The following is a 23,859-nucleotide window of genomic DNA, read 5'->3' as shown; positions in this document are numbered from 1 at the left end:
TTAAGGGTCTTGGACCATAATTATTACAATGATACCGTTTTATGCTTCCAAGATTTCCACTTAAGAAGTGGCACCAAAAGTATAGTTTTCAGTGCTATATGCAGCACCGAAAGCCTTTTTTTTCGTGCACTTGCAGGTTGCGAAATTTATAAAAACCACGTCCACGGGAAAAATAGCTGTTGAGTGAGGTCTTAAGCATCTCTCTATGATGTTCTAGTAACCCACTAGGCCTGAAAAAAAGAAGAAAAGAAAAAAGATGCCGTTTTAACGTTTTTTTTAACTTTTAGTTACTATGGGCTGTGGTTTGCTCTTTACTAGGTTCAAGCTAATGCTTTAACCATGACAATGAGCTCATTGCAAATTCTCCCAAGAAACAAGTTAACAATGAAATCAGTAAAATCTAATAGATGGTAGAATGTGTAAAAAAAAACCTAGTAAATATAAGCAATAGCTTTTAATGGAGCCATTAAATATATATCTCTGATGGCGTGGTATCCTGCTAATGTTACAGTAGCTTACTGGGGAGCAGACGATTTATGAAACTTACTAAGGGGGTTGGGAGGGGGATTGTACGGGAAGGATTCCTGTAAACCTCCAGTTAAGGGTTCTGGAACATAATTATTACAATAGTGCCTGTTTTGTACTTAAGAGCTTTTCCACTTAAGAAGTGGCACCAAAATTGTTGTTTTCAGTGCTATATCACACTTACAAATGGTAGAAACAATAAAAAAAAGCACGTAGATATGAGCAATAGCTTTCAAATGAGCCACTACACATAAATCTTATAAGTTGTGCTTGCCCAATAGCCCAGGCTTTTCCACTTGTGACATGGCACCGCTATTAGTGTCATTGGAACTTGCAGATTTTTATAGGAATAACGTATACATGAGCAATATCATATATATGAGATGTAAAAAATCTGTCAATTATGTTCTGGTAGCCTGCCAACGAAACCCCTTGAGAAATGGTACAAAAAGTGCCCTTTTAGTGCTATATGGCACTTGCAGATGGCAGAATTTGTAAGAAGTAAGTAGATATGAGAAATAGCTTTTGAATGAACCATTAAGCATCTCTTTATGATGTTCTGGTAACCCGCTAGGCCTGAAAAAAAAAACGATAAAAACGGGAGACACATCAGTGCTACCAATGCAAAAATGATTTCCCTTGTTTTTCAAGGAGGGGGACTTGAATTTCCCTTTATAAGGTTTTAATTCCAATGGTACAATTTTCATTTTGATCTGACGCCATTTTTCAGGGTTTTCAGATTTTTTCGAAATCACCATCAATTTCTTTTCCCAATAAACTTTTACTTTTAAAAAAAGCGAAATAACAGTTTCTATTCCTGAATCAGTGTCAGATGGCTTTTTTTTTCATTACGGATTTTTTTTCAAAAAACGTGGTTTTTAAATTTTAGTTACTATGGGCTATGGTTCACTCTTTACTAGGTTGCAGCTACTGCTGCAAGCATGACAAATTTAAGGGTGAGGAGATGAATGTTTTGGTGTTGCGTAGGAAAGACATACGAAACGAATCTGGAAATGCTTTCGAAAAGGGGGCAATGTTTAAAAAATCAGGGAGAACAGTTATAAAGAAACATTTGATAATTTGAATTGGAATTACCTAGAAATTCAAAAAAAAAAAAAAAGTTTCAAGGGGAAATGCTGGCACCTTGGGCTCCTCGTGATAAACATTGTTTTAAATTTAGTATGCTAAAATTTAGATTGTCCTACAATCAAGCCTTTATCTTGTCATCTTGGGTGTCGAATTGAAATTAGACTGATGTAATAATCAAAGTGACCTACACTATATTTACCCATTGTCATCCCATCAGCCCTTAAAGAATGAACCTATCCATATAGATGTTCATATAGCAGTGATATTTTAGTAGTGAACATTCTACTAAAGACTTGGAACTAGTTATGTCAAAATGTTAAATTTTTAATCAAATTTTGATCAAAGCCAGTATCAAAAATAAGGTCATTCTCTCCTCTCATTCACTCGCGGACCGTCACCTTTTTGAGTGGAAATTTCTTATGCTTTAGCTCTTCTTGCAATGGATTCGAGAAGCTTGACAACATGTGCAGGCATTGGAGGAGGAACTGGGAGGAGGGCGCTGTCTGGTTGATATCCGTTTTCATCAGCAGTGAACTTGAAAACGACCTAAAAAAAATAATTTAAATATTTTACTGTTGTTTTGATGTGTTATAGGTATCTGGCAAGCACGGCCATATTCGGGACTTTTGTTTGCGGGAAAGGGGGAGGGTAAATAAATTTTAAAAAACGTAGCAAAAATTTGATTACATTTTTTTTGTACGAGTCGGGCAAAAATTTTGGGAAGGGGAGAGGGTTCAAACAGGGTATCCCTCTGGATACCTCTGAGTCAAAGGTAGATTGGATTTCTTGAACAAACTTGTATTTTTACTTAAGTTCTTGACTTTCGGTAAAGGTGTACGACAAATTATACTGCGTGTCTACAATAAAACGCGAAAGAAAAAAAATAATTGGTCGGGGTCAGTTTTGAACTTCTATGAACACACAGTATTTTGAAGAGTTTCTTTCCAGCAAGTTTTGTTAAGAGCTGACAAACATTGCTGGTTCTGTATACTTGTGATCAACAAAAATATCGAGATGTTGTTCCTTAAGGCCGTAGCCAGAATTTTTCTTGGGAGTGGGGTGTTTTTTTTTTTGGGGGGGGGGGGGTAGAGGGTTACAAAAAATTGGAAACGCATCACAAATTTTTTGTATGCATTTTTTACGGTTTTATGAGTCAGGCAGGCATTTCGGGGGGAGGTGGGGTTAACCTCTAAACCACCTAGGTATGGCCTTGTTCCCCCACATAGACCTAATCTGTTATTAAATCCCAAAGACATGATTAAGACACTTTCTCTTACTTCCAACCAAGATGAGATCCGGTACCTTAGTCCGGTTGATATCGTGATGACCAGACCCCATCTTGCTTCCCTTGTCCACAATGCATCTAGTTGGGACCCCTAAATGGCTCTAGCTAAGAAACAAGCTCTTATTGTCCAACAAGTGTGTTTTAGATCTAATAACTTTTGTGGTAGGTGTCCTAATGTCTGGCATAGCATATTTTATCTGTGGACACCGAAATAAACCAACTCGCACTCTTTTTCTTACCTTCCACGAAGTTTGAATGATGTCTGATAACTAGTTTTCATAGACGTTCTCATGACCAGAATCAATTTATTATATTTTTGATTAAATACAAAGCTAAACAAATCAAAATATTCGGAAGTTTTTGATTAATCAGTTCTACTACTTTGAAACATTCGATCATTTGTTCAGTGTTGTATGTTTAATTCTTATTTTATTTAATGCCTGTAGCTAACTGCAAAATAATAGCATAGATCCTTTTGGATCAGTCAGAAGATTATCCCTGAGAGATCTAGAGAACATAGAACTAGACTCGATTGCCTCTCTTTTCCTGATGGTGAAATGTTAGGTTACTGAAACTAATTTTTAAATTTAATTAATTAATTAAATGTTAGATTACTTAAAAAGATCTCCCGAAACTACGGTGTCTGCAAATCTCTTCTTGAATCTAAATTTAGGTCTTCAACAACGTATGTTCTGCCCCAAATATTCCGATTGTTGTTAACTTCTTCCTCGAGATTCTCTTGGTGGCCCAAGGCAAATCCTCCGATAAAATCCCCCATTCCATATCTTTGCATCTATGATTATCATTTAAAAAAAATGAATGTCCCCTTCCTTATGATTCCCAAGTAAATCGCGATTACCAACTAAATTGCGTAAATTGCATTATGAAATAAACCGACTCGAATAAATTAATAATTAACATATTTTGTATTTAAACAGAGTATCCTCCGAAAAAAACTAGAAACAATAGTTTTCTCCGTGATCCTTATCCTTTAAATGCTATTTTCAACAGAAGAAAGCTAAACTCCATTGCAACCATTTATTTCCATATTAATTCACTTCAGATTAAAACCGTGTTTACAAATTTTAATTTGAAATTTATCTCAAATTAAAATCCATTTTTGCTTTGTATTTGCTTCACTCCGAAAACCGAAAGCCAAAACCGAAAGCCAATTAAACATATTGAGATTCCAGTTAGGGTTTATGCCCGAGGGCCACCCCCTCCTCTCCAAATATACCTGTATAAGTGTAAAACTTAGAAAACAATTAAAACCCCTAAATTATGGGGGAGGGGGTTGTGAACAGACTACCCAAGGAATCAGCTGATTGGAAATCTCGTTTTCTTTAACATACTAAAAAAGCAATTTTTTGTTGTTTGATTGGCTTATCTGCACTCCAGTTTTTCCGTAAAACGTCAAACGAAAACGTTGCAAAAAGTGTTAATTTGTTAATACCTGTGACAGGCACTCCGCATCCACTTCCTTTTATTGCAATTTTTCAAGGCCATAGTAGCTTCGCAATCACTTTTGCTTTTGGACATAGTCCATAAATTACTTTCTTGAATTAATTTAGAACCGGTTGAGCCTTCTTCAAAAAGCATCTCCATTGCTAGTCAAGGTTGAATCATCCCAGTTACTAGTTATTTAAATTTACTTTTATAAGTAATAGTATGTCAATGACTTGGTTGGTAACTTCTGAAAAAACATGATGCTTTTCCGGCAATTTGTTTTTAAAATCTTTGCCCTTTTTTTACCAGCTCGCCTAAACCCCTCAATTTTTCTCTGAAAACCCGCAACAATTCATTATTAGTTTATTGAGGTCATTACAAGCTACGATATTTTAAAATATTTGAAATATCGTTAGAGATTTAAAAAAAAATATTTTTGTAAGCTTGAAATAGCACGTTTTAATATGTTTTCCTCCACGTCGTGGGGATTAAAAAAAAAGACTCATGCTCTCATTGGAAACTGCTTTCGCTGCCCCCCTCTCAACTCACTTTCAGCCGATGGAAAGAAAGGTTAAAAATGTCATGGGAAGAAAACCTCATTTGGGATGCAACTCAAAGTGAAGAAAACCCACAAGCGCAATGGGAGGTTTATCAATTTAATTTGGGATTTTTAAAATCCGAAATTTTATTTCCGTTTTCAATTAAGTAATCCGAAATTATATTTGAAATAATCCGAAAATAAATCCGAAATTATATTTGGTTTTGTAAGTTGCCACTTAGCCGATTCAAACGGTTATTTTTCATTTCCCTGTCCTTAGGTCTTTAAAGAATGTAATCTAACCTCTGTTCCATCAGGGGCCTGGTAGGACCATTGTCCTTGTTGAGTCATTCCGGCATCTTCTGGGGTGATTTGTTTTTGTGCTCCACTTTCAATTCGCTCAATGCCGTTGCTGGTTTTGTAGGACCACTTGTAAGTTTCCATCCTCGGGATTCGCTTCGTACTCCTCCGCTACAGTCTCTGCTGCTGCCTCCCCATCGGACGAAGCTGGACGAGCAGCTGCAAAAGCAATTAAGGCAGCGAGTGCGAACTGCAAATAAAATAAAAATTAATGATTCCCTAAATTAATGATCCTGTAATTAATAAATTAATGATCCTCCAATTCATGATCCTTGGGGTTACGAGCTTCTCAGATTCTCAAGTTGTTTTGAAATTTAAAATTTTAATGAAGTAATTGACAGTAGCTACTTTTGGTATTATACGATTACTTAGAATAATAGGATTCTAGGAACCCTGTGATGGAGGAATCCCTTGGAAGACCATAGATAGCTGATAAATAGGCAAACACTGCATAGTTGGAAAATTTTACGCTTTTCTGGGATTCTTTTCCAATTTCCAGCCCCCCTCCCCCTGGGGGAGATTGCTGTAGTCCATCCTTCTTAAAAAAAAATTCGGGTACCCTTGTTCGGGTTATACAATGATTAGCATTCTAGAAACGGATGCAGGCTTGGATTGAAGGGTCTGCTAGCATCAATTTGGAAGAAGTCTACGTGATAATTCACAAGTATTTTCGAATGAAAAGAAAATGTGGCTTCATTACTTTTTTTTAGTTTCCTTTATGTTCTTTGAGGCTTGATGTGAGGCTGATTTAGTGTTTTCTCTACTCTCATTAAAAAGAAAAAAAACATTTTAGGCTGTTTAAAGAAGATGTCCACTTACGAAATCTTCGATTCTGTCAATTGAGGGGGGAAGGCCTGTGTCCCTCTCTAGATTTTTTCGCTTCCAAGATTTTGGAAAATACATTTTTTGGAGTATTTTTATTGAAAAATGTTTCTTGGTATTTTCATAAAAAAAAGTGACAGATTTTTTCTGTTCCTTTGACATTCAAAAATAAAGTTTAGCCCCCCCTCCCCTAAACTTTTGTGCATTGACGCCACTAGTATATTCTTCGTCAATATTAAAGACAGGTGTAACTGAATCCTTCGGGATTGTACTGATAAGTGGAAATAACACGATACGCTTTTAGTGGAAAATAGATTGTTCTTCGGGGATTTAAGATTAAAAAAATATATATATATGTAAAAATTGTTGTTAATAATATGGTATAGCCTTGTCCCCAAAAATTTTTCCGTTACCGAAAGATTTTGGCGATCGGGCGTTCAAACCAAGTACCCCTCCCCCGGGATACGGCCATGGTCACAAAGTATGTGTGGCTGTGACAAAAATTCGAATTCAGTAAAGGAATCTTTGTCAATTTTTAACTCCCTTTCGAAAAAAAACTAGAATAAGTAGCAAATCGTTTTGAAGACGGCCATTTTAGATCGTTCCCGATTGGCGGGGTAATAACGTCCTAAATTAGGCTACAACGGTTTTACATCGGTCTGTGCTCGGTTTTATTTGCTGTTTTTCTGCAGTTCTACAACATTAAAATTCCATGACAAGAAAACAATTTTAGTATCATTCGATATCTGAGACAGCTTTATTCGTCTGTCTAGTTAAATCGATGAAATTTGCTTTGTATTTTTTCAGAATGAAGAATACGTCGAAAACATTCGAAAATAGGTAAATTTTGCTATTCTTTAAGGAAATTTAAAGAAAAGCATAGCGTAGCATTATATTTCTTCCTCTAAAATTGACAGATTTAAACTTTTTCCCTTAAAAATTAACTTTGTTTTAGCTCTAAAAATAGTAAACCTAATGAAAAAAATATCTTGCCCTCTTAGATTCGCTTACTGCTGGTAACTTGCTGCATAATTCTATGTTTGACAGGGAACGCAACGATAACTCTGGTTTACAAACTCAGTAAAAATATTAACTTGTTTCGGACAATTGAATTATTTTTATTGATATGAAATAACTATTAGATTTGAGCCTTTATTAGATTTTGCTTTAACAGGAATATCTTTGAATATATTCATCACTGTGATTAAAAATCTAGAACGAATAAGTTTGTTTTATATTTCCTTTATTCGCCCATAATCATTTCTGTTCGTTCAGGTTTCACCTATTGTATGACTTTATTTCTGCTCGATGTAGATTTTAATCAATTTAGGCTACTAAATCTTGACAAACTTGATGGGAAAGGGAGTGTTAGGGATGCCAAATGGACCTCCAATTTTGACTTGGGGGAAAGACTAAGAGGGGGAGAGGGTTAAAACTGCTTTTTGTGATCCACGCAAACTTAAATTTATTTTCTCCTTTATACACTTATATTTCCTTTATTCGTCCGTTCAGGCCGAATGTTCTGTCCGTTATGTCCGTTCAAGTTTCACTTATTATATGACTTTATATCTGCTCGATGTAGATTTTAATCAATTTAATCAATTTTTTTTAATCATTTTTAAAAATGTTGATAATGTTTTGTTGATTCAACTATGATTCATTGGTTTGGACTGATTTTCTTTAATTTGACGTGGAAAATTCTAATCTGGTTACATCAGGGCTTATAATATTTTTGATGTAGTGAAATACATTGGCAAAACTAAAAAAAAAATGTCATCTTTGTTCAAATTTGATATTTACCCCTTACTTTATTATTGAAGTCTAGTTTTAAGTCTGAGCAAATTTTAAATGAAAAGATTTCTGAACAGATTAGCTAGCTAGGGGAATCCCATAATTGTTCCAGGGAACAAAAGAGCCGCGAGAACCAAAGCCAGAACACCAAGATTTTGATTTGAATCTTCCTTTTCAGTTATATATAACTCTACTAAAGTTTCAATCGTTTAAGTGCCGAAAGTTAACCCAATATGGTTTTGGCATAGGAAATTTTTTGACAAAACTATTTAATCAATTATCAATTTATAGTAAAAAAAACAAACAAACAGAAAAGGACATAATTTGTAAATATCTAGAGATTAGCTACCAATGCTCAGAGATCAACGTCCACACTCTAGGGAGTAGGGGGGGGAGTGCCCTCCTGGAAATCCCAAAATTTCTCAAATTTCTGGTGCTTTTTATTCAAATTCCCATGTTCGTGCCAGCTACATCCTTTGCATTTGGTGCCCCTCTCCCCATAGGGTAATGGCTGCGTCTGGGTAAGAAACTCTGGTTTGACGTAGTCTCCTGTCCAATAATGTAAGTGAGGAGAAGGTGGATCGGCTAAGAATATCAGTTTGTTAAGTTTGAATAAAATTGAAAAACAAAAAAAGAAATAAAACTCTTGACGGGCTCAAAGTTTTGGGGGTCGAAATTAGACTTGATTTATTTTTGCACTATGCCCTGTATATATTAGACAGTGTATGATCCACTTACGACTTTCATGATTTATCCTAACTTGATGATGGAGCTTTGCAAGTGAACTGACTGATGAACCATAAAATCTTCTAACTCTTATATATCTGTTTGCAAGGTTGTCAAGTTTTTCTTAAGGAAGAAGCCTCTCGCGACTCGGTGCTAAGAATCTTCATATCATCTGCCAGTTTTTTTTCTCATAGATGTTTGATTCCATTCACTACCTATCATCTTGCTCGGCTAGTATCATGCACATAGGTGAGGCTATTTGGCATGGATATGGGTACTCGGTATGGATGGTAGAATTAAAGACACTGACGCTGATGAGGGTTGATGACGGCACAATTAGAAATGTGGACGGAGCATATTCCTCTACCACCCTTGACACATGATTTGGCACTTGTATGATATACCCCCTACCTAATAATCTTCTAATATGTTTTCTAACGGTCAATCCTAATGAAATATACCTAAGTATGATAAAAAGGAGAAACAACAGATAAAACTGATAAAAAGAGATGGTAAAATTAAAGACACTGACGCTGATTAGGGTTGATGATGGCACAATTAGAAATGTGGACGGAGCATATTCCTCTACCACTCTTGACACATGATTTGGCACTTGTATGATATACCCCCTACCTAATAATCTTCTAATATGTTTTCTAACGGTCAATCCTAATGAAATATACCTAAGTATGATAAAAAGGAGAAACAACTGATAAAACTGATAAAAAGAGATGGTAGAATTAAAGACACTGACGCTGATTAGGGTCGATGACGGCACAATTAGAAATGTGGACGGAGCATATTCCTCTACCACTCTTGACACATGATTTGGCACTTGTATGATATACCCCCTACCTAACAATCTTCTAATATGTTTTCTAACGGTCAATCCTAATGAAATATACCCAAGTATGATAAAAAGGAGAAACAACTGATAAAACTGATAAAAAGAGATGGTAGAATTAAAGACACTGACGCTGATTAGGGTTGATGACGGCACAATTAGAAATGTGGACGGAGCATATTCCTCTACCACTCTTGACACATGATTTGGCACTTGTATGATATACCCCCTACCTAATAATCTTCTAATATGTTTTCTAACGGTCAATCCTAATGAAATATACCCAAGTATGATAAAAAGGAGAAACAACTGATAAAACTGATAAAAAGAGATGGTAGAATTAAAGACACTGACGCTGATTAGGGTTGATGACGGCACAATTAGAAATGTGGACGGAGCATATTCCTCTACCACTCTTGACACATGATTTGGCACTTGTATGATATACCCCCTACCTAATAATCTTCTAATATGTTTTCTAACGGTCAATCCTAATGAAATATACCCAAGTATGATAAAAAGGAGAAACAACTGATAAAACTGATAAAAAGAGATGGTAGAATTAAAGACACTGACGCTGATTAGGGTTGATGACGGCACAATTAGAAATGTGGACGGAGCATATTCCTCTACCACCCTTGACACATGATTTGGCACTTGTATGATATACCCCCTACCTAATAATCTTCTAATATGTTTTCTAACGGTCAATCCTAATGAAATATACCCAAGTATGATAAAAAGGAGAAACAACTGATAAAACTGATAAAAAGAGATGGTAGAATTAAAGACACTGACGCTGATGAGGGTTGATGATGGCACAATTAGAAATGTGGACGGAGCATATTCCTCTACCACCCTTGACACATGATTTGGCACTTGTATGATATACCCCCTACCTAATAATCTTCTAATATGTTTTCTAACGGTCAATCCTAATGAAATATACCTAAGTATGATAAAAAGGAGAAACAACAGATAAAACTGATAAAAAGAGATGGTAAAATTAAAGACACTGACGCTGATTAGGGTCGATGACGGCACAATTAGAAATGTGGACGGAGCATCTTCCTCTACCACCCTTTGACGCATGATTTGGCACTTGTATGATATACCCCTACCTAATAATCTTCTAATATGTTTTCTAACGGTCAATCCTAATGAAATATACCTAAGTATGATAAAAAGGAGAAACAACTGATAAAACTGATAAAAAGAGATGGTAGAATTAAAGACACTGACGCTGATTAGGGTTGATGACGGCACAATTAGAAATGTGGACGGAGCATATTCCTCTACCACTCTTGACACATGATTTGGCACTTGTATGATATACCCCCTACCTAATAATCTTCTAATATGTTTTCTAACGGTCAATCCTAATGAAATATACCTAAGTATGATAAAAAGGAGAAACAACTGATAAAACTGATAAAAAGAGATGGTAGAATTAAAGACACTGACGCTGATTAGGGTTGATGACGGCACAATTAGAAATGTGGACGGAGCATATGCCTCTACCACTCTTGACACTGATTTGGCACTTGTATGATAAACCCCCTACCTAACAATCTTCTAATATGTTTTCTAACGGTCAATCCTAATGAAATATACCCAAGTATGATAAAAAGGAGAAACAACTGATAAAACTGATAAAAAGAGATGGTAGAATTAAAGACACTGACGCTGATTAGGGTTGATGACGGCACAATTAGAAATGTGGACGGAGCATATTCCTCTACCACTCTTGACACATGATTTGGCACTTGTATGATATACCCCCTACCTAACAATCTTCTAATATGTTTTCTAACGGTCAATCCTAATGAAATATACCCAAGTATGATAAAAAGGAGAAACAACTGATAAAACTGATAAAAAGAGATGGTAGAATTAAAGACACTGACGCTGATTAGGGTTGATGACGGCACAATTAGAAATGTGGACGGAGCATATTCCTCTACCACTCTTGACACATGATTTGGCACTTGTATGATATACCCCCTACCTAATAATCTTCTAATATGTTTTCTAACGGTCAATCCTAATGAAATATACCTAAGTATGATAAAAAGGAGAAACAACTGATAAAACTGATAAAAAGAGATGGTAGAATTAAAGACACTGACGCTGATTAGGGTTGATGATGGCACAATTAGAAATGTGGACGAAGCATATTCCTCTACCACCCTTGACACATGATTTGGCACTTTTATGATATACCCCCTACCTAATAATCTTCTAATATGTTTTCTAACGGTCAATCCTAATGAAATATACCTAAGTATGATAAAAGGGAGAAACAACTGATAAAACTGATAAAAAGAGATGGTAGAATTAAAGACACTGACGCTGATTAGGGTTGATGATGGCACAATTAGAAATGTGGACGAAGCATATTCCTCTATCACCCTTGACACATGATTTGGCACTTTTATGATATACCCCCTACCTAACAATCTTCTAATATGTTTTCTAACGGTCAATCCTAATGAAATATACCTAAGTATGATAAAAAGGAGAAACAACTGATAAAACTGATAAAAAGAGATGGTAGAATTAAAGACACTGACGCTGATTAGGGTTGATGACGGCACAATTAGAAATGTGGACGGAGCATATTCCTCTACCACTCTTGACACATGATTTGGCACTTGTATGATATACCCCCTACCTAATAATCTTCTAATATGTTTTCTAACGGTCAATCCTAATGAAATATACCTAAGTATGATAAAAGGGAGAAACAACTGATAAAACTGATAAAAAGAGATGGTAGAATTAAAGACACTGACGCTGATTAGGGTTGATGATGGCACAATTAGAAATGTGGACGGAGCATATTCCTCTACCACTCTTGACACATGATTTGGCACTTGTATGATATACCCCCTACCTAATAATCTTCTAATATGTTTTCTAACGGTCAATCCTAATGAAATATACCTAAGTATGATAAAAGGGAGAAACAACTGATAAAACTGATAAAAAGAGATGGTAGAATTAAAGACACTGACGCTGATTAGGGTTGATGATGGCACAATTAGAAATGTGGACGGAGCATATTCCTCTACCACTCTTGACACATGATTTGGCACTTGTATGATATACCCCCTACCTAATAATCTTCTAATATGTTTTCTAACGGTCAATCCTAATGAAATATACCTAAGTATGATAAAAGGGAGAAACAACTGATAAAACTGATAAAAAGAGATGGTAGAATTAAAGACACTGACGCTGATTAGGGTTGATGATGGCACAATTAGAAATGTGGACGGAGCATATTCCTCTACCACTCTTGACACATGATTTGGCACTTGTATGATATACCCCCTACCTAATAATCTTCTAATATGTTTTCTAACGGTCAATCCTAATGAAATATACCTAAGTATGATAAAAGGGAGAAACAACTGATAAAACTGATAAAAAGAGATGGTAGAATTAAAGACACTGACGCTGATTAGGGTTGATGATGGCACAATTAGAAATGTGGACGGAGCATATTCCTCTACCACTCTTGACACATGATTTGGCACTTGTATGATATACCCCCTACCTAATAATCTTCTAATATGTTTTCTAACGGTCAATCCTAATGAAATATACCTAAGTATGATAAAAGGGAGAAACAACTGATAAAACTGATAAAAAGAGATGGTAGAATTAAAGACACTGACGATGATTAGGGTTGATGATGGCACAATTAGAAATGTGGACGAAGCATATTCCTCTACCACCCTTGACACATGATTTGGCACTTTTATGATATACCCCCTACCTAATAATCTTCTAATATGTTTTCTAACGGTCAATCCTAATGAAATATACCTAAGTATGATAAAAGGGAGAAACAACTGATAAAACTGATAAAAAGAGATGGTAGAATTAAAGACACTGACGCTGATTAGGGTTGATGATGGCACAATTAGAAATGTGGACGGAGCATATTCCTCTACCACTCTTGACACATGATTTGGCACTTGTATGATATACCCCCTACCTAATAATCTTCTAATATGTTTTCTAACGGTCAATCCTAATGAAATATACCTAAGTATGATAAAAGGGAGAAACAACTGATAAAACTGATAAAAAGAGATGGTAGAATTAAAGACACTGACGCTGATTAGGGTTGATGATGGCACAATTAGAAATGTGGACGAAGCATATTCCTCTACCACCCTTGACACATGATTTGGCACTTTTATGATATACCCCCTGCCTAATAATCTTCTAATATGTTTTTCTAACGGTCAATCCTAATGAAATATACCTAAGTATGATAAAAAGAAGAAATAAATTTAGATTATATAATTGCACATTGGGGGTGAGGGTAAAGTAATGGGTCTGCATGCCTTACGTGTTAGGTACAATTATTCTCCATATTATGTAGTAAGAATACTCGGGAGGACCTTTCCAAGGATGAATTTTCTTGGGAGGGATTTCCTTGGAGAGAAAAGGTGGATTTTCTGCATTATTTGAAAAATAATTAAATAAAAAATTATTTTGTTTTAAATAAAAGTAAGGAGCAGCATCCAAAGTCAAAACAAACCGAAATTGTCTCTTGTATGAGGAGTGGTCGCTCTCCTCAATACCTCGTTTTTTACGCTACTTGTAACTTTTTTCTCATTTATTTAATGACAACTGCTGAAATAAAACAGCTGTTTGATTAGAGTAAAGAGATTTTAAAAATACAAAAAGAAATTTTGTTGTGAAGAGCGAGGTATTGAGGATGGGTTATCCCCCTCAGGCACGGAACAGTTATTGTTCTTTTGAGTTTTAATGCTGCTCCTCACTTTCACTGGAAAATAATATTTTTTATTTCATCGCTGAAAGGCAGAACCAACTGTCAGGGGAAAATATTGACATGCGGCCGATTTCGAATAGCCAAAAATAGCCAGTATCTGATTTTTCTTCATCCTGATCCTAAGTAATTCCAAATCAGGGTTTTTGGAATATTCATTCATATTATGGAAGTTTTTTGTATTATATTCAAAATTAGGAAAACATTGCGCAAAATTACTCTTTAATTACAATTTTTGTTATTGAATTTTGGCAAAACTTGAAGTTAATTAAAGAAAAAAAAATATCGATAGTAAAAATATCGGTATACCGTTCAATCAAGTTATCGCCCAGCACTAAACAAAACATACAAAGTAATATATAGGAAAAACAACATACAATTGATTTTGTAGAAAATTAAATTAAATAAAAACAAGTTTTTTAAATGAAAGTAAGGAATGACATTAAAACTTAAAACGAACAGAAATTACTCCGTATACGAAAGGGGCTTTTCTTCCTCAATGCCTCCCTCTGTACGCTAAAGTTTGACACTTTCTCTAAGCTCTACTTTTTTAAAAAAGGAAAAAACTTTAGCGTAAAGAGCGGGGCGTTGAGGAAGAAAAGCCCCTTTCATATACGGAGTAATTTCTGTTCGTTTTAAGTTTTAATGTCGCCTCTTACTTTCATTTAAAAAAACTTGTTTTTTGTTACTTAATTTCTGGACGTTTTTTAATTCATGCATGTTTTGATCTTGGCTCTCCGCACATAAATAATTAAAACGAAATTTGCATATTAATTTCTTTTTGGCTAAATGGCTTTCTCATAATTTTAATCGGAAGGTTTTGAGAAAAAAGGAGAGAGGGAGGAAGCCTAGCTGCCCTCTAATTTTTTAACTAAAAATATACGTAATTTACGAATTAACTTACGTAACGAACTTGTATATTCGTATATTTTTATTGCGTATATGAGGGAGTTCACCCCTCGTCGATACCTCGCTCTTTACACTAAAGCTTAAATTCTGTCCCAATTCCTTTAGAATGACCCTTGAATCACAAAGGCCGTAGAATAAATAGTTGAAATTACTAAAAGTGCTTTCGCGTAAAGAGTGAGGTATTACGAGGAGGTAAACCCCTCATATGCGCAATAATTTCTCCTCGTTTTAAGTTTTAATGCTGCTCCTCACTTTCAGTAGAAAAAACTTCTCATATTTATTTTTTCCTTGTTTTTTTTAAATAATGCAAAAAAAATCCTGCGCCCCCTTCATTGAAAGTCTCTTCCCCCGTGAGAAGTTTTTCCATGGAAATATCCTCCCGCGTAAACCCCCCCCAACCTTAACTCTCCCTCCCAAACCAAAAAAAATCCCCCTGAAAACGTCCGTACACTTCCCAGTAACCATTACTATATGTAAACACAGGTCAAAGTTTGTAACTTGCAACCCCTCCCACGGAGACTGCGGGGTAGTAAGTCGTCCCCAAAGACAGAGTTATTAGGTTTTTTGACTATGGCGAATAAAATGGCTATCTCAGAATTTTTATCCGGTGACTTTTGGGAAAAAATGAGTGTGGGAGGGGGCCTAGGTGCCCTCCAATTTTTTTGGTCACTTAAAAAGGGCACTAGAACTTTTAATTTCCGTTAGAATGAGCCCTCCCGCGACATTCTAGGACGACTGGGTCGATACGATCACCCCTGGAAAAAAAAAACAAAAAACAAACACGCGTCCGTGATTTGTCTTCTGGCAAAAAATACGAAATTCCACATTTTTGTAGATAGGAGCTTGAAACTTCTACAATAAGGTTCTCTGATACGCTGAATCTGATGGTGTGATTTTTATTCATACAATCGTTGAGATTGTATGACTTTTAGGGGGTGTTTTCCCCTATTTTCTAAAATGAGGCAAATTTTCTCAGGCTCGTAACTTTTGATAGGTCAGACTAATCTTGATGAAAGTTATATATTTGAAATCAGCATTAAAATGTGATTTTTTTATGTAGCTATTGGTATCAAAATTTCGTTTTTTAGAGTTTTGGTTACTATTGAGCCGGGTCGCTCCTTACTACAGTTCGTTACCACGAACTGTTTGATTTTATTCAGGCATAACATAGGATTGAAAAAATAAACTCCAGTCATATAAATCAACAGTAGATCCCTCTTTGAAGTATAATAAAAAGTAAAAAAAAACTTTCAATTCAGCAATTGCGCTGTGTTTATTTGTTTTTTCCGCACCATAATGTAATGTTTGGTTCAATAAAAGTAACAGGTGATTGTGTTGGATTCCTAAAAAGTCTTTGAGAGAACGTGGAAAGTTTAAAAGAAATTCTGATCTTTTCAACTATGCCTTGACTTTAACTTTGTTTATTATTTTCAATATTTATGTTTAACGTAATTATATTATGCTAATCACAATAATATTTCTCTTTTAACACGCTATAAACAACGAGAAAAAATGCAGTAAAGACGTACAAAAAGACAGAGAAAAAACGTTCGATAAAACCATGATATGGCTAAAATTTTGAAATAACAGACCCGGAAAGCTCCTCTTGTAGCAAGGTCAGTTTTACCGTAATACCTAGAGCATTAAAATTTTAAATAATTTTCTACTTTTATACCAAGGTGGAAGATAAAGTAAAAACCTAAAATACCGGAAATGCGCTCAGTGGAGTGCTCAGATATCTTTTTGAAGAAAATTTGAAACAAACCAGTTAAAAATAAAGCAGAGGTCGTAGTAGGTCGAATCCATTCTCGCTAATGATCCATGGTTGCATTTACTTCTACTAGCAACAATTTATTAAAACCATGGGTAAGGTATGAGCCTTGTGACATTTCTCTGAGAGAGGAGGGGGGCTGAAAAAATAATATAAAAAAAGTAAAACTTGCTTCCAAATCCTAAAAATATACTTTTCCCTGGGCATTTCTTGTCTTTTGGGAATAGGGGAGCGGGGAACAATCCTCGTGCTAGCTCTCTCTCATGGGCAGGCATGGATCAAGCATTTTAAGATGAGGATGGATAGAATTCTTACCCTATTTTTTCTTGATATTCCCATGAATGCGATTGCAAACTGCATTTAGACCAAATGACGGGGAGGGGTCTCACCTGGATCCTCCAGTGCCCTTGTTTGCTTCTTAGACCACATTGGCTTAGCACATGTCCCCCGTCTTACATTATCAGGCCAGCTTCGCCTCTTACTCAGACTATCTGTCTTGGTTTTTCTCCGATTAGCCATGACTTGATGGCAGCTTGATTTTAATTCAAAAATCAACGGACCAAAGCAATATTCATAATTTTAGTCACTCAAATTTTGAAATAAATATATTTAACATTTTTTTTCTATCCTGGACTTGGTCAACTTTAAATAGTGCTGTCATATTTCACTAATAGCTGGCATCCATTCTATCTTACCTCTTTTTCATATGCTTTGACAAATTATTTTAGGCTTTTCGATATGGGAGCAGAATATTGCGGCTATGATTCTGATATTACCTGCTCCTTTCCGGCTAACGGGGTCTTCACGGAAAAGCAGAAGGTGATCTACAATGCAGTCCTCAGAGCCAATCGTGCAGTTATTGCTGCTGTTAAGCCTGGGGTATCCTGGACAGATATGCATCTACTAGCCAATAGAGTGATGCTTGAAGATCTGAAGAAAGCAGATATTGTGAAGGGAGATGTTGAAGAAATGATGAAGGTGAGCGTACTATTCTTACGTAAGTTCTTTGTTTTTAGCTGATGAACAAGAAAACAAAAATACTGACTAGACCTCTGTTGTTTACAGGTCTGGATTGACCAATAGGCCCGAGTCTAGATACGCGCAATGCCAAGGGGTGTGATATATTATCACTAATTTTTTTTTTCTTAATAAAAACTGGCCTGATGATATTTATCGTCTAAGTGCCACGGTCACTGCCGTTGCGCTGCCTATCCACAGATAAATGATTTTAAAACAAAACAGGAATTCCGTGGCCACTTGTAAACTGTTAGATGTCTCCCAAGAATGGCAGCTGAGAGTTTGGCATCATCTCTCTCTTTTATTACTTTTGGGTCCTCAGTTGCAATCTGTTCAGTGCTTCTATCATCCTTGAATTTTTGCGAAAACCTCGCAAAAACGGAGTGGCAAAAACGTTTGCGCTTAGAATCTTCAGAGCTTTAAAAGGGGCCCTGGTTGTTCGGCTATTTAATATTAATTCAGCACCGAGGTGAAATGCTCAAAAATAGGAAATTCGAAGAAGATATGACTTAACAGTTTGAAATATTTTTGTTGTTGTTAATATCTCTCAGCTGATAATGTTTAATCAATAGCAGATGTGCTAATAATAACGGGAATTCAATAAAAAAAAAATTGGTCAATAAAGGAATTCTGACTGACGCAAATTTAGGCTGCAGACTTAACTAACTCAGCCAAGTGATTTTACAAATAGAAACCTAACGAATGGCTCTTATTAGACTTTAGATTGCATGTCCTTCTAACAAAAGTACGAGTCTTGGTGTAGGAAAATCCTTTGGCTTGAGGTGGGGATCAGTGTGTGGCTCTACAAGCTCAGCCTGCCGTAAGTCTTTGGAGTTTATAGTTCAAGAAATTCCCTGACTTAAGGACCAAGAATCGTCGTTAATCCATAGACTAATAGATACATTAGACTCAAAACCAAAATAAACATCTGGTGACAATATTCACTGGCTGTGACTCTACCACCTACAAATAAATAAATAATTCAGGCTGTAAATTTAGCTTTTATATTTATTTATTTATTTATTATTAAGAATAGCGGTAAGCATAAATGCTTGTCGCAAATATATAGGTTGTGTGCTTTAAATTCTGCGAGCTTAATTGAGCAAGATTATTTTAGCAACAAAACCATCTGCCAATTTATTAAGCCTACCAGCCTTTAGTTCCAGCGTAGACGATACAGCCCGTGTTAGAATCTCAGAGGGCTATATTCCAAACCTACCTGTTGTAACCCCTTCTCTCTGGAGCCAAGTGAAGAAATTGACACAGTTGTTCGCTGTATCGGCCGCAGGTAGCTTTGCGCTGTCATGAGCTGTTGACAAGAAGATGATGAAGAAGTGTTTGAAACAGAAAGTACATTAGAAACTTGTTCTCAAACTCAATGTGCTGACGTGATGAGGCCTGTTATAAAAAAAAGTTAAAAGCTAAAGGAAATACCAATTTCATCCCCGCAAAAATATGATTTTCCTTGTTTTTTAGAGTGGATATTTGTATTTCAATTTCACTTCATTATAACGAGGTTTTATGCTCTTTTTCCAAATTTTGAAAATATCTTTTTATGATTACAAATTGATGTTGAATAGAACACGAATAAAAAACTTTCAAAATAGCGAAAAATGAGAAATTTTTGTCACAAAATAGTTTCAAATACAGAAGAGAGAATAATGATGACTTTTTTTTCCCAAGACAGTGAATGCACGAAATCTGTTTGAATATTTCGGCCCTATATCTAAGGGCTGTCTTCAGCAAAGAAAATAATAAAAAATATAACACGAAAAACACTTACAATAAAATAGTTTCCCAAAAACACATTTTTTCAATTTTAGAAAATTTTAAATTTAATAGGATTGGGAACTTCTTGGGAGGGTATAAAGAGGGGAGGATAAATTGAGAAGGAGGAGGAGCGTGTGTAGCTGTGTCAGCCACAGGCGGCTTGGTGCTGCAGTGAGTTGTTAGTGGTAGTAATATGGGCAACGGTCTGTTCTTTGCTAGATTACAGCTACTGGTGCAACTATCATCTAAAGCTGTAGAGGGATGTTTTTGATTTTGTAGGGTGATACATCATCCAAGCTTTTTTTAAATTCTTTTAGTATTCGACAGATAAATAGAGCTAATTTTCTGAAACTATTGTAATTTTGCAATTGCTACCTTATTCCTCTCTGACTGTGAAATGGAACCAGTTTGATGGTATTGAGTAACCTTTGTGTCTATTTGATATTAGCATGAATGTAGTTTTTGTAACTAAAGAGAAGGGCTTGATTGTCAAGTCTCTATACCTAAACTGGATCTTCTTGTTACTTTATTAGCATGCAGTCATAAACTAAAAGCAGTGCCGGAAATCATTATGGTAAATGGTAATAGTATGGTGAATTTGAACGATACTGGTTTGTGTAAGGTCTTGGAGGTGCAAAAAGATCTTAGAAACTGTGAAAGCCACGGCCTATTATTTCGGAAGCCTATTTGTGGTAGGGTTACTCGTGAAAGCTTTTCTGGACAGAATATTTGATCAACCATAAATAAAGCCAATGTTGTAGGCATTTTATTTTTTTATGTTTTTGATTTACGGAATCACCTTTGGATCTGTAATGATCGAGGACCAGTGGTTGAAAAAGACAGTCTGAATTGTTGTGCAGTGTGTAACGTATGCTGTTGGAACTGACACCAATAAATGTTTTGCGGAATCACCTCAGGATCAGTAATGATCAACGGACCATTGGTTGAAAAAGGAAGGTTTGAACTGTTGTGCAGTGTGTAACGTATACTGCTGCGACTGACAACAATAAATGTTTTACGGAATGATCTTCTAATCAGTAATGATCAACGGACCATCGGTTGAAAGAGGAAGGTCTGAATTGTTAAGCAGTATGTAACGTTTTCTGTTGTGACTGACACCAATGTTTTACGGAATCACCTCCGGATCAGTGATGATCAACGGACTATTGGTTGAAAAGGAAGGTCTGAATTGTTGTGCTGTATGTAATGTTTGCTGTTCCGATTGTCATCAATATTTTTGATTACGGAATCACCCTCGGATTTGTAATGATTGACGGACCATTGATTGAAAAAGAAAGCTCTGAATTGTTTTGCAGTGTGACACCAATATTTTAAAATATCACTCTCTAGCAAAGTATTTGGTATTACATTTTTTAGACGAAAGAATCCTAAAGAAGATAACAAAAAGAATACAGATAAAAATCCAAATGATAAAATAAAACCAAAACCTTAAAACAAACACTGAAACTAAAGTAGGAAAGACCCTTTCAAAGCAACGGTGAAAGGATTTTCACTGAATTTGCCCTGAAGACGGTCTAGAGGAGGTCTTAACCGAAATATTTGCATCGTCCTCTTCGTTTTTTCACTGGCTGGTATTATCCTCATTTCTCCCTTCACTCTTCTTTACGATTCTTACATCTTGTCATGATTACCCACTGTGGCCTTAGAAATTACTTTTTACATATGTTAAATTATTTATTACTGAAAAACTATAGAAAAGTTGTGCGGCTGAGCTGGGCTATTTTCCTGCTTATTGGGTGTTTAAAAATAGTGGCCCTTGAAATTCCTACAGGATAGTCCTTTTACTTTTCAAGTGACATTTTCTCCTTATGCAAATTTAGAAGAAATACAAATTAAGATTTTTGTTTTTTAGAGGCTTAACGGCCTGCCATCAAATTTGCGAATATATTTATTTATTTATTTATTTATTTTTACATTTATCAACTCTTATTTCTAGTTTCGTTTTCTGTTATTTTATTTAGATTAATCAAATATTCTTGTAATAACTTCCTCATAATGATTATTTGGGTTCTACCTGCCTGAGCTCCTGTTCTACAGGCACTACAGGCACAAAAACACTGGTAGAAGCACGTCTTCTTGCCTAAATCCAGTATGTAAAACCAGTTCGTGGTAAAGAACTATAAGTAAGGAGTGACTCGGCCCAATAGGAATCAAAACCTTAAGAAACATAATTTTGATATCAATAGATCCATTAAAAGAATTGGATTTTTATGTTTATTCCAAATATATAAAATTAATTAAGGAAATCGTAGCATCTGATTCTGTGTATCAGAAAACCCTACAGTATAGGTATCAAGGTCCTATCTAAAAAAAAGTTGGAGTTCTGTATTTTTGACCATAAGAAAGATCACGGATCTGGGTTTATTTGTTTGTCAATTTATTACCAGGGGTGATGGCGTCGAGCCAATGGTACTAGAAAAATCGTATAAAAATTGTTTTTAAAACTCAAATAAAAATTCTTTTTATTCGTCTTATTTCTCTTCGGTGGCTCATTCTTATGTGTGGAGATGTTCCCGGCGAATTGTTAAGGGGAAATTTTCAGAAGGGTTGGCATTGTCTGGGGGATTTTTCAATTGGGGGGGGGGGGATTTTCCGTGGGAGAAATTCTCCATTGGAGAGTTTTCTGCGGGAGAAATTTTTCATTCAGGAGGAATTTCTGGGAATAATTATCCACGGAGGGGGAGGATTTCCGGAACTATTTGAAACATTTTCAGCAATTTGAGGTCTTTTTTCAAATGAAAATAGACCAAGGAATAGTCCGCAGTTTTCCAAGCGGAATAGTCTGCAGGTAATTATCTGGGGGGGATGTTTAGTGAGGATAGAATTGTCCGGGGTAATGGAGAGGGTTGGCAGATTTTCTGTTATTACTTAAAAACAATCAGAAATTAAATAAAATAAATCGTTTTTCAAAAAAACATCAACTGAAAACCACAGAAATTATTCCGTATACGAGAGGACTCCCCCTCCTCCATACTTGACTGTTTATGTTAAAGTTTACTTTTTGTCCCAAGTCTTTAAGAACGACTCCTGAAAAATATGGACCGTTTAATTAGAATAAGAAGCTTTTCTAAAGTTCTAAAAAACTTTAGCTTGAAGAGCAAAATATTAAGGAAGGGGCAGCCCCCTCGTTTTTGGAATAATTTTTGCTCTTTTTAAGTTTTACTGTTGCGGCAAACTGGGTAACTGGCTTCTTGAAACTGGGTAAACCCTGCAGCCCGGTTACTACAACATGAATCACCAAAACCTGTCCCTAGCCGCTGGGGTGAACATAAATACCAAAACTTCAATCTATAAGAGAAGTATTAACCCTGATCTGGTACAGAATAGAGCAAAATTGCAAATGACAAATACTATCAAATGCTTTACAAATATCTGAAGAACAAAATGGAGACTAATGATTTCGACTAGAATCCTTCAAAATGTAAACGAAAGCCTGACGATAATAAACATATTCACTATAAACATATTCACTCTGCTTTTCTTGATGACTACACAACTATTTTTTGACTAAAATATAATTGAACGGGTTTCAATTCCCCTTTCTAAAACTTTAATGAAAGACACGCTATGATGATTAGTCCGCGCTTCACAGATGAAGAATGACCGATTGCCTAAAATACTGTTTCTTGGCCATACATCTTTGATCGAATGAAAAGTAGGTCGTCCCTGAACTGGGTTGCGAAGAGGCCATTTTCAAAGAAAATTGTAAACACTTTTTGAAGTTCAAGTAAACTTTCCCCATTTAATTAAAGCCCAATTAATGACCCTCTTCATTAAAGGCTGATAAGCAATTATAGACCATTTTGCATCCTGGTTGCAGCAGAAGCTGCAACCTAGTAAAGAGTGAACCACAGCCCATAGTAACCAAAAGCTGAAAAACACGCTTTGAACGTTAATCTTAAAAGCAAAAGTTTATTGCGAAAACAAATTTATGGTGACTTCAAAAAAAGCCTGAAACCCCTCAAAAAAGGCGTCAGATCACAATAAAAATTGCACCATTGTAATCAACATAGTCAAGAACCTTCTTTAGGGTAATTACAGTCCCCCAGCTTGAACAAAAAGGAAAATCAGTTTTTTTGCACGGGTAGCACTTTTGTGTCTCCTTTATTTATTTTTTTTTCTACCAGGGCTAGTG

General features: G+C 35.7%; 1 protein-coding gene and 1 pseudogene across 2 annotated transcripts in view; one reads left to right on the top strand and one right to left on the bottom strand.

Annotated features, from left to right (window-relative positions):
* The window catches only part of LOC136041708 (xaa-Pro dipeptidase-like), a 125,427-nt gene that overhangs the window by 69,727 nt on the left and 31,841 nt on the right, over nucleotides 1-23,859 (top strand). For both annotated transcript variants that reach the window (XM_065726448.1, XM_065726447.1), the window contains exon 7: nucleotides 17,645-17,894. In XM_065726448.1, the coding sequence (XP_065582520.1) occupies nucleotides 17,645-17,894 (250 nt within the window). The remainder of the gene's footprint in view (nucleotides 1-17,644; nucleotides 17,895-23,859) is intronic.
* LOC136041707 (larval cuticle protein LCP-17-like) lies at nucleotides 1,918-17,435 on the bottom strand (annotated as a pseudogene).

Source organism: Artemia franciscana, unplaced genomic scaffold (genome assembly GCF_032884065.1).
Source record: "Artemia franciscana unplaced genomic scaffold, ASM3288406v1 PGA_scaffold_33, whole genome shotgun sequence".
NCBI classification, from domain to species: domain Eukaryota; kingdom Metazoa; phylum Arthropoda; class Branchiopoda; order Anostraca; family Artemiidae; genus Artemia; species Artemia franciscana.
This window is presented reverse-complemented; position numbering and strand designations above follow the sequence as displayed.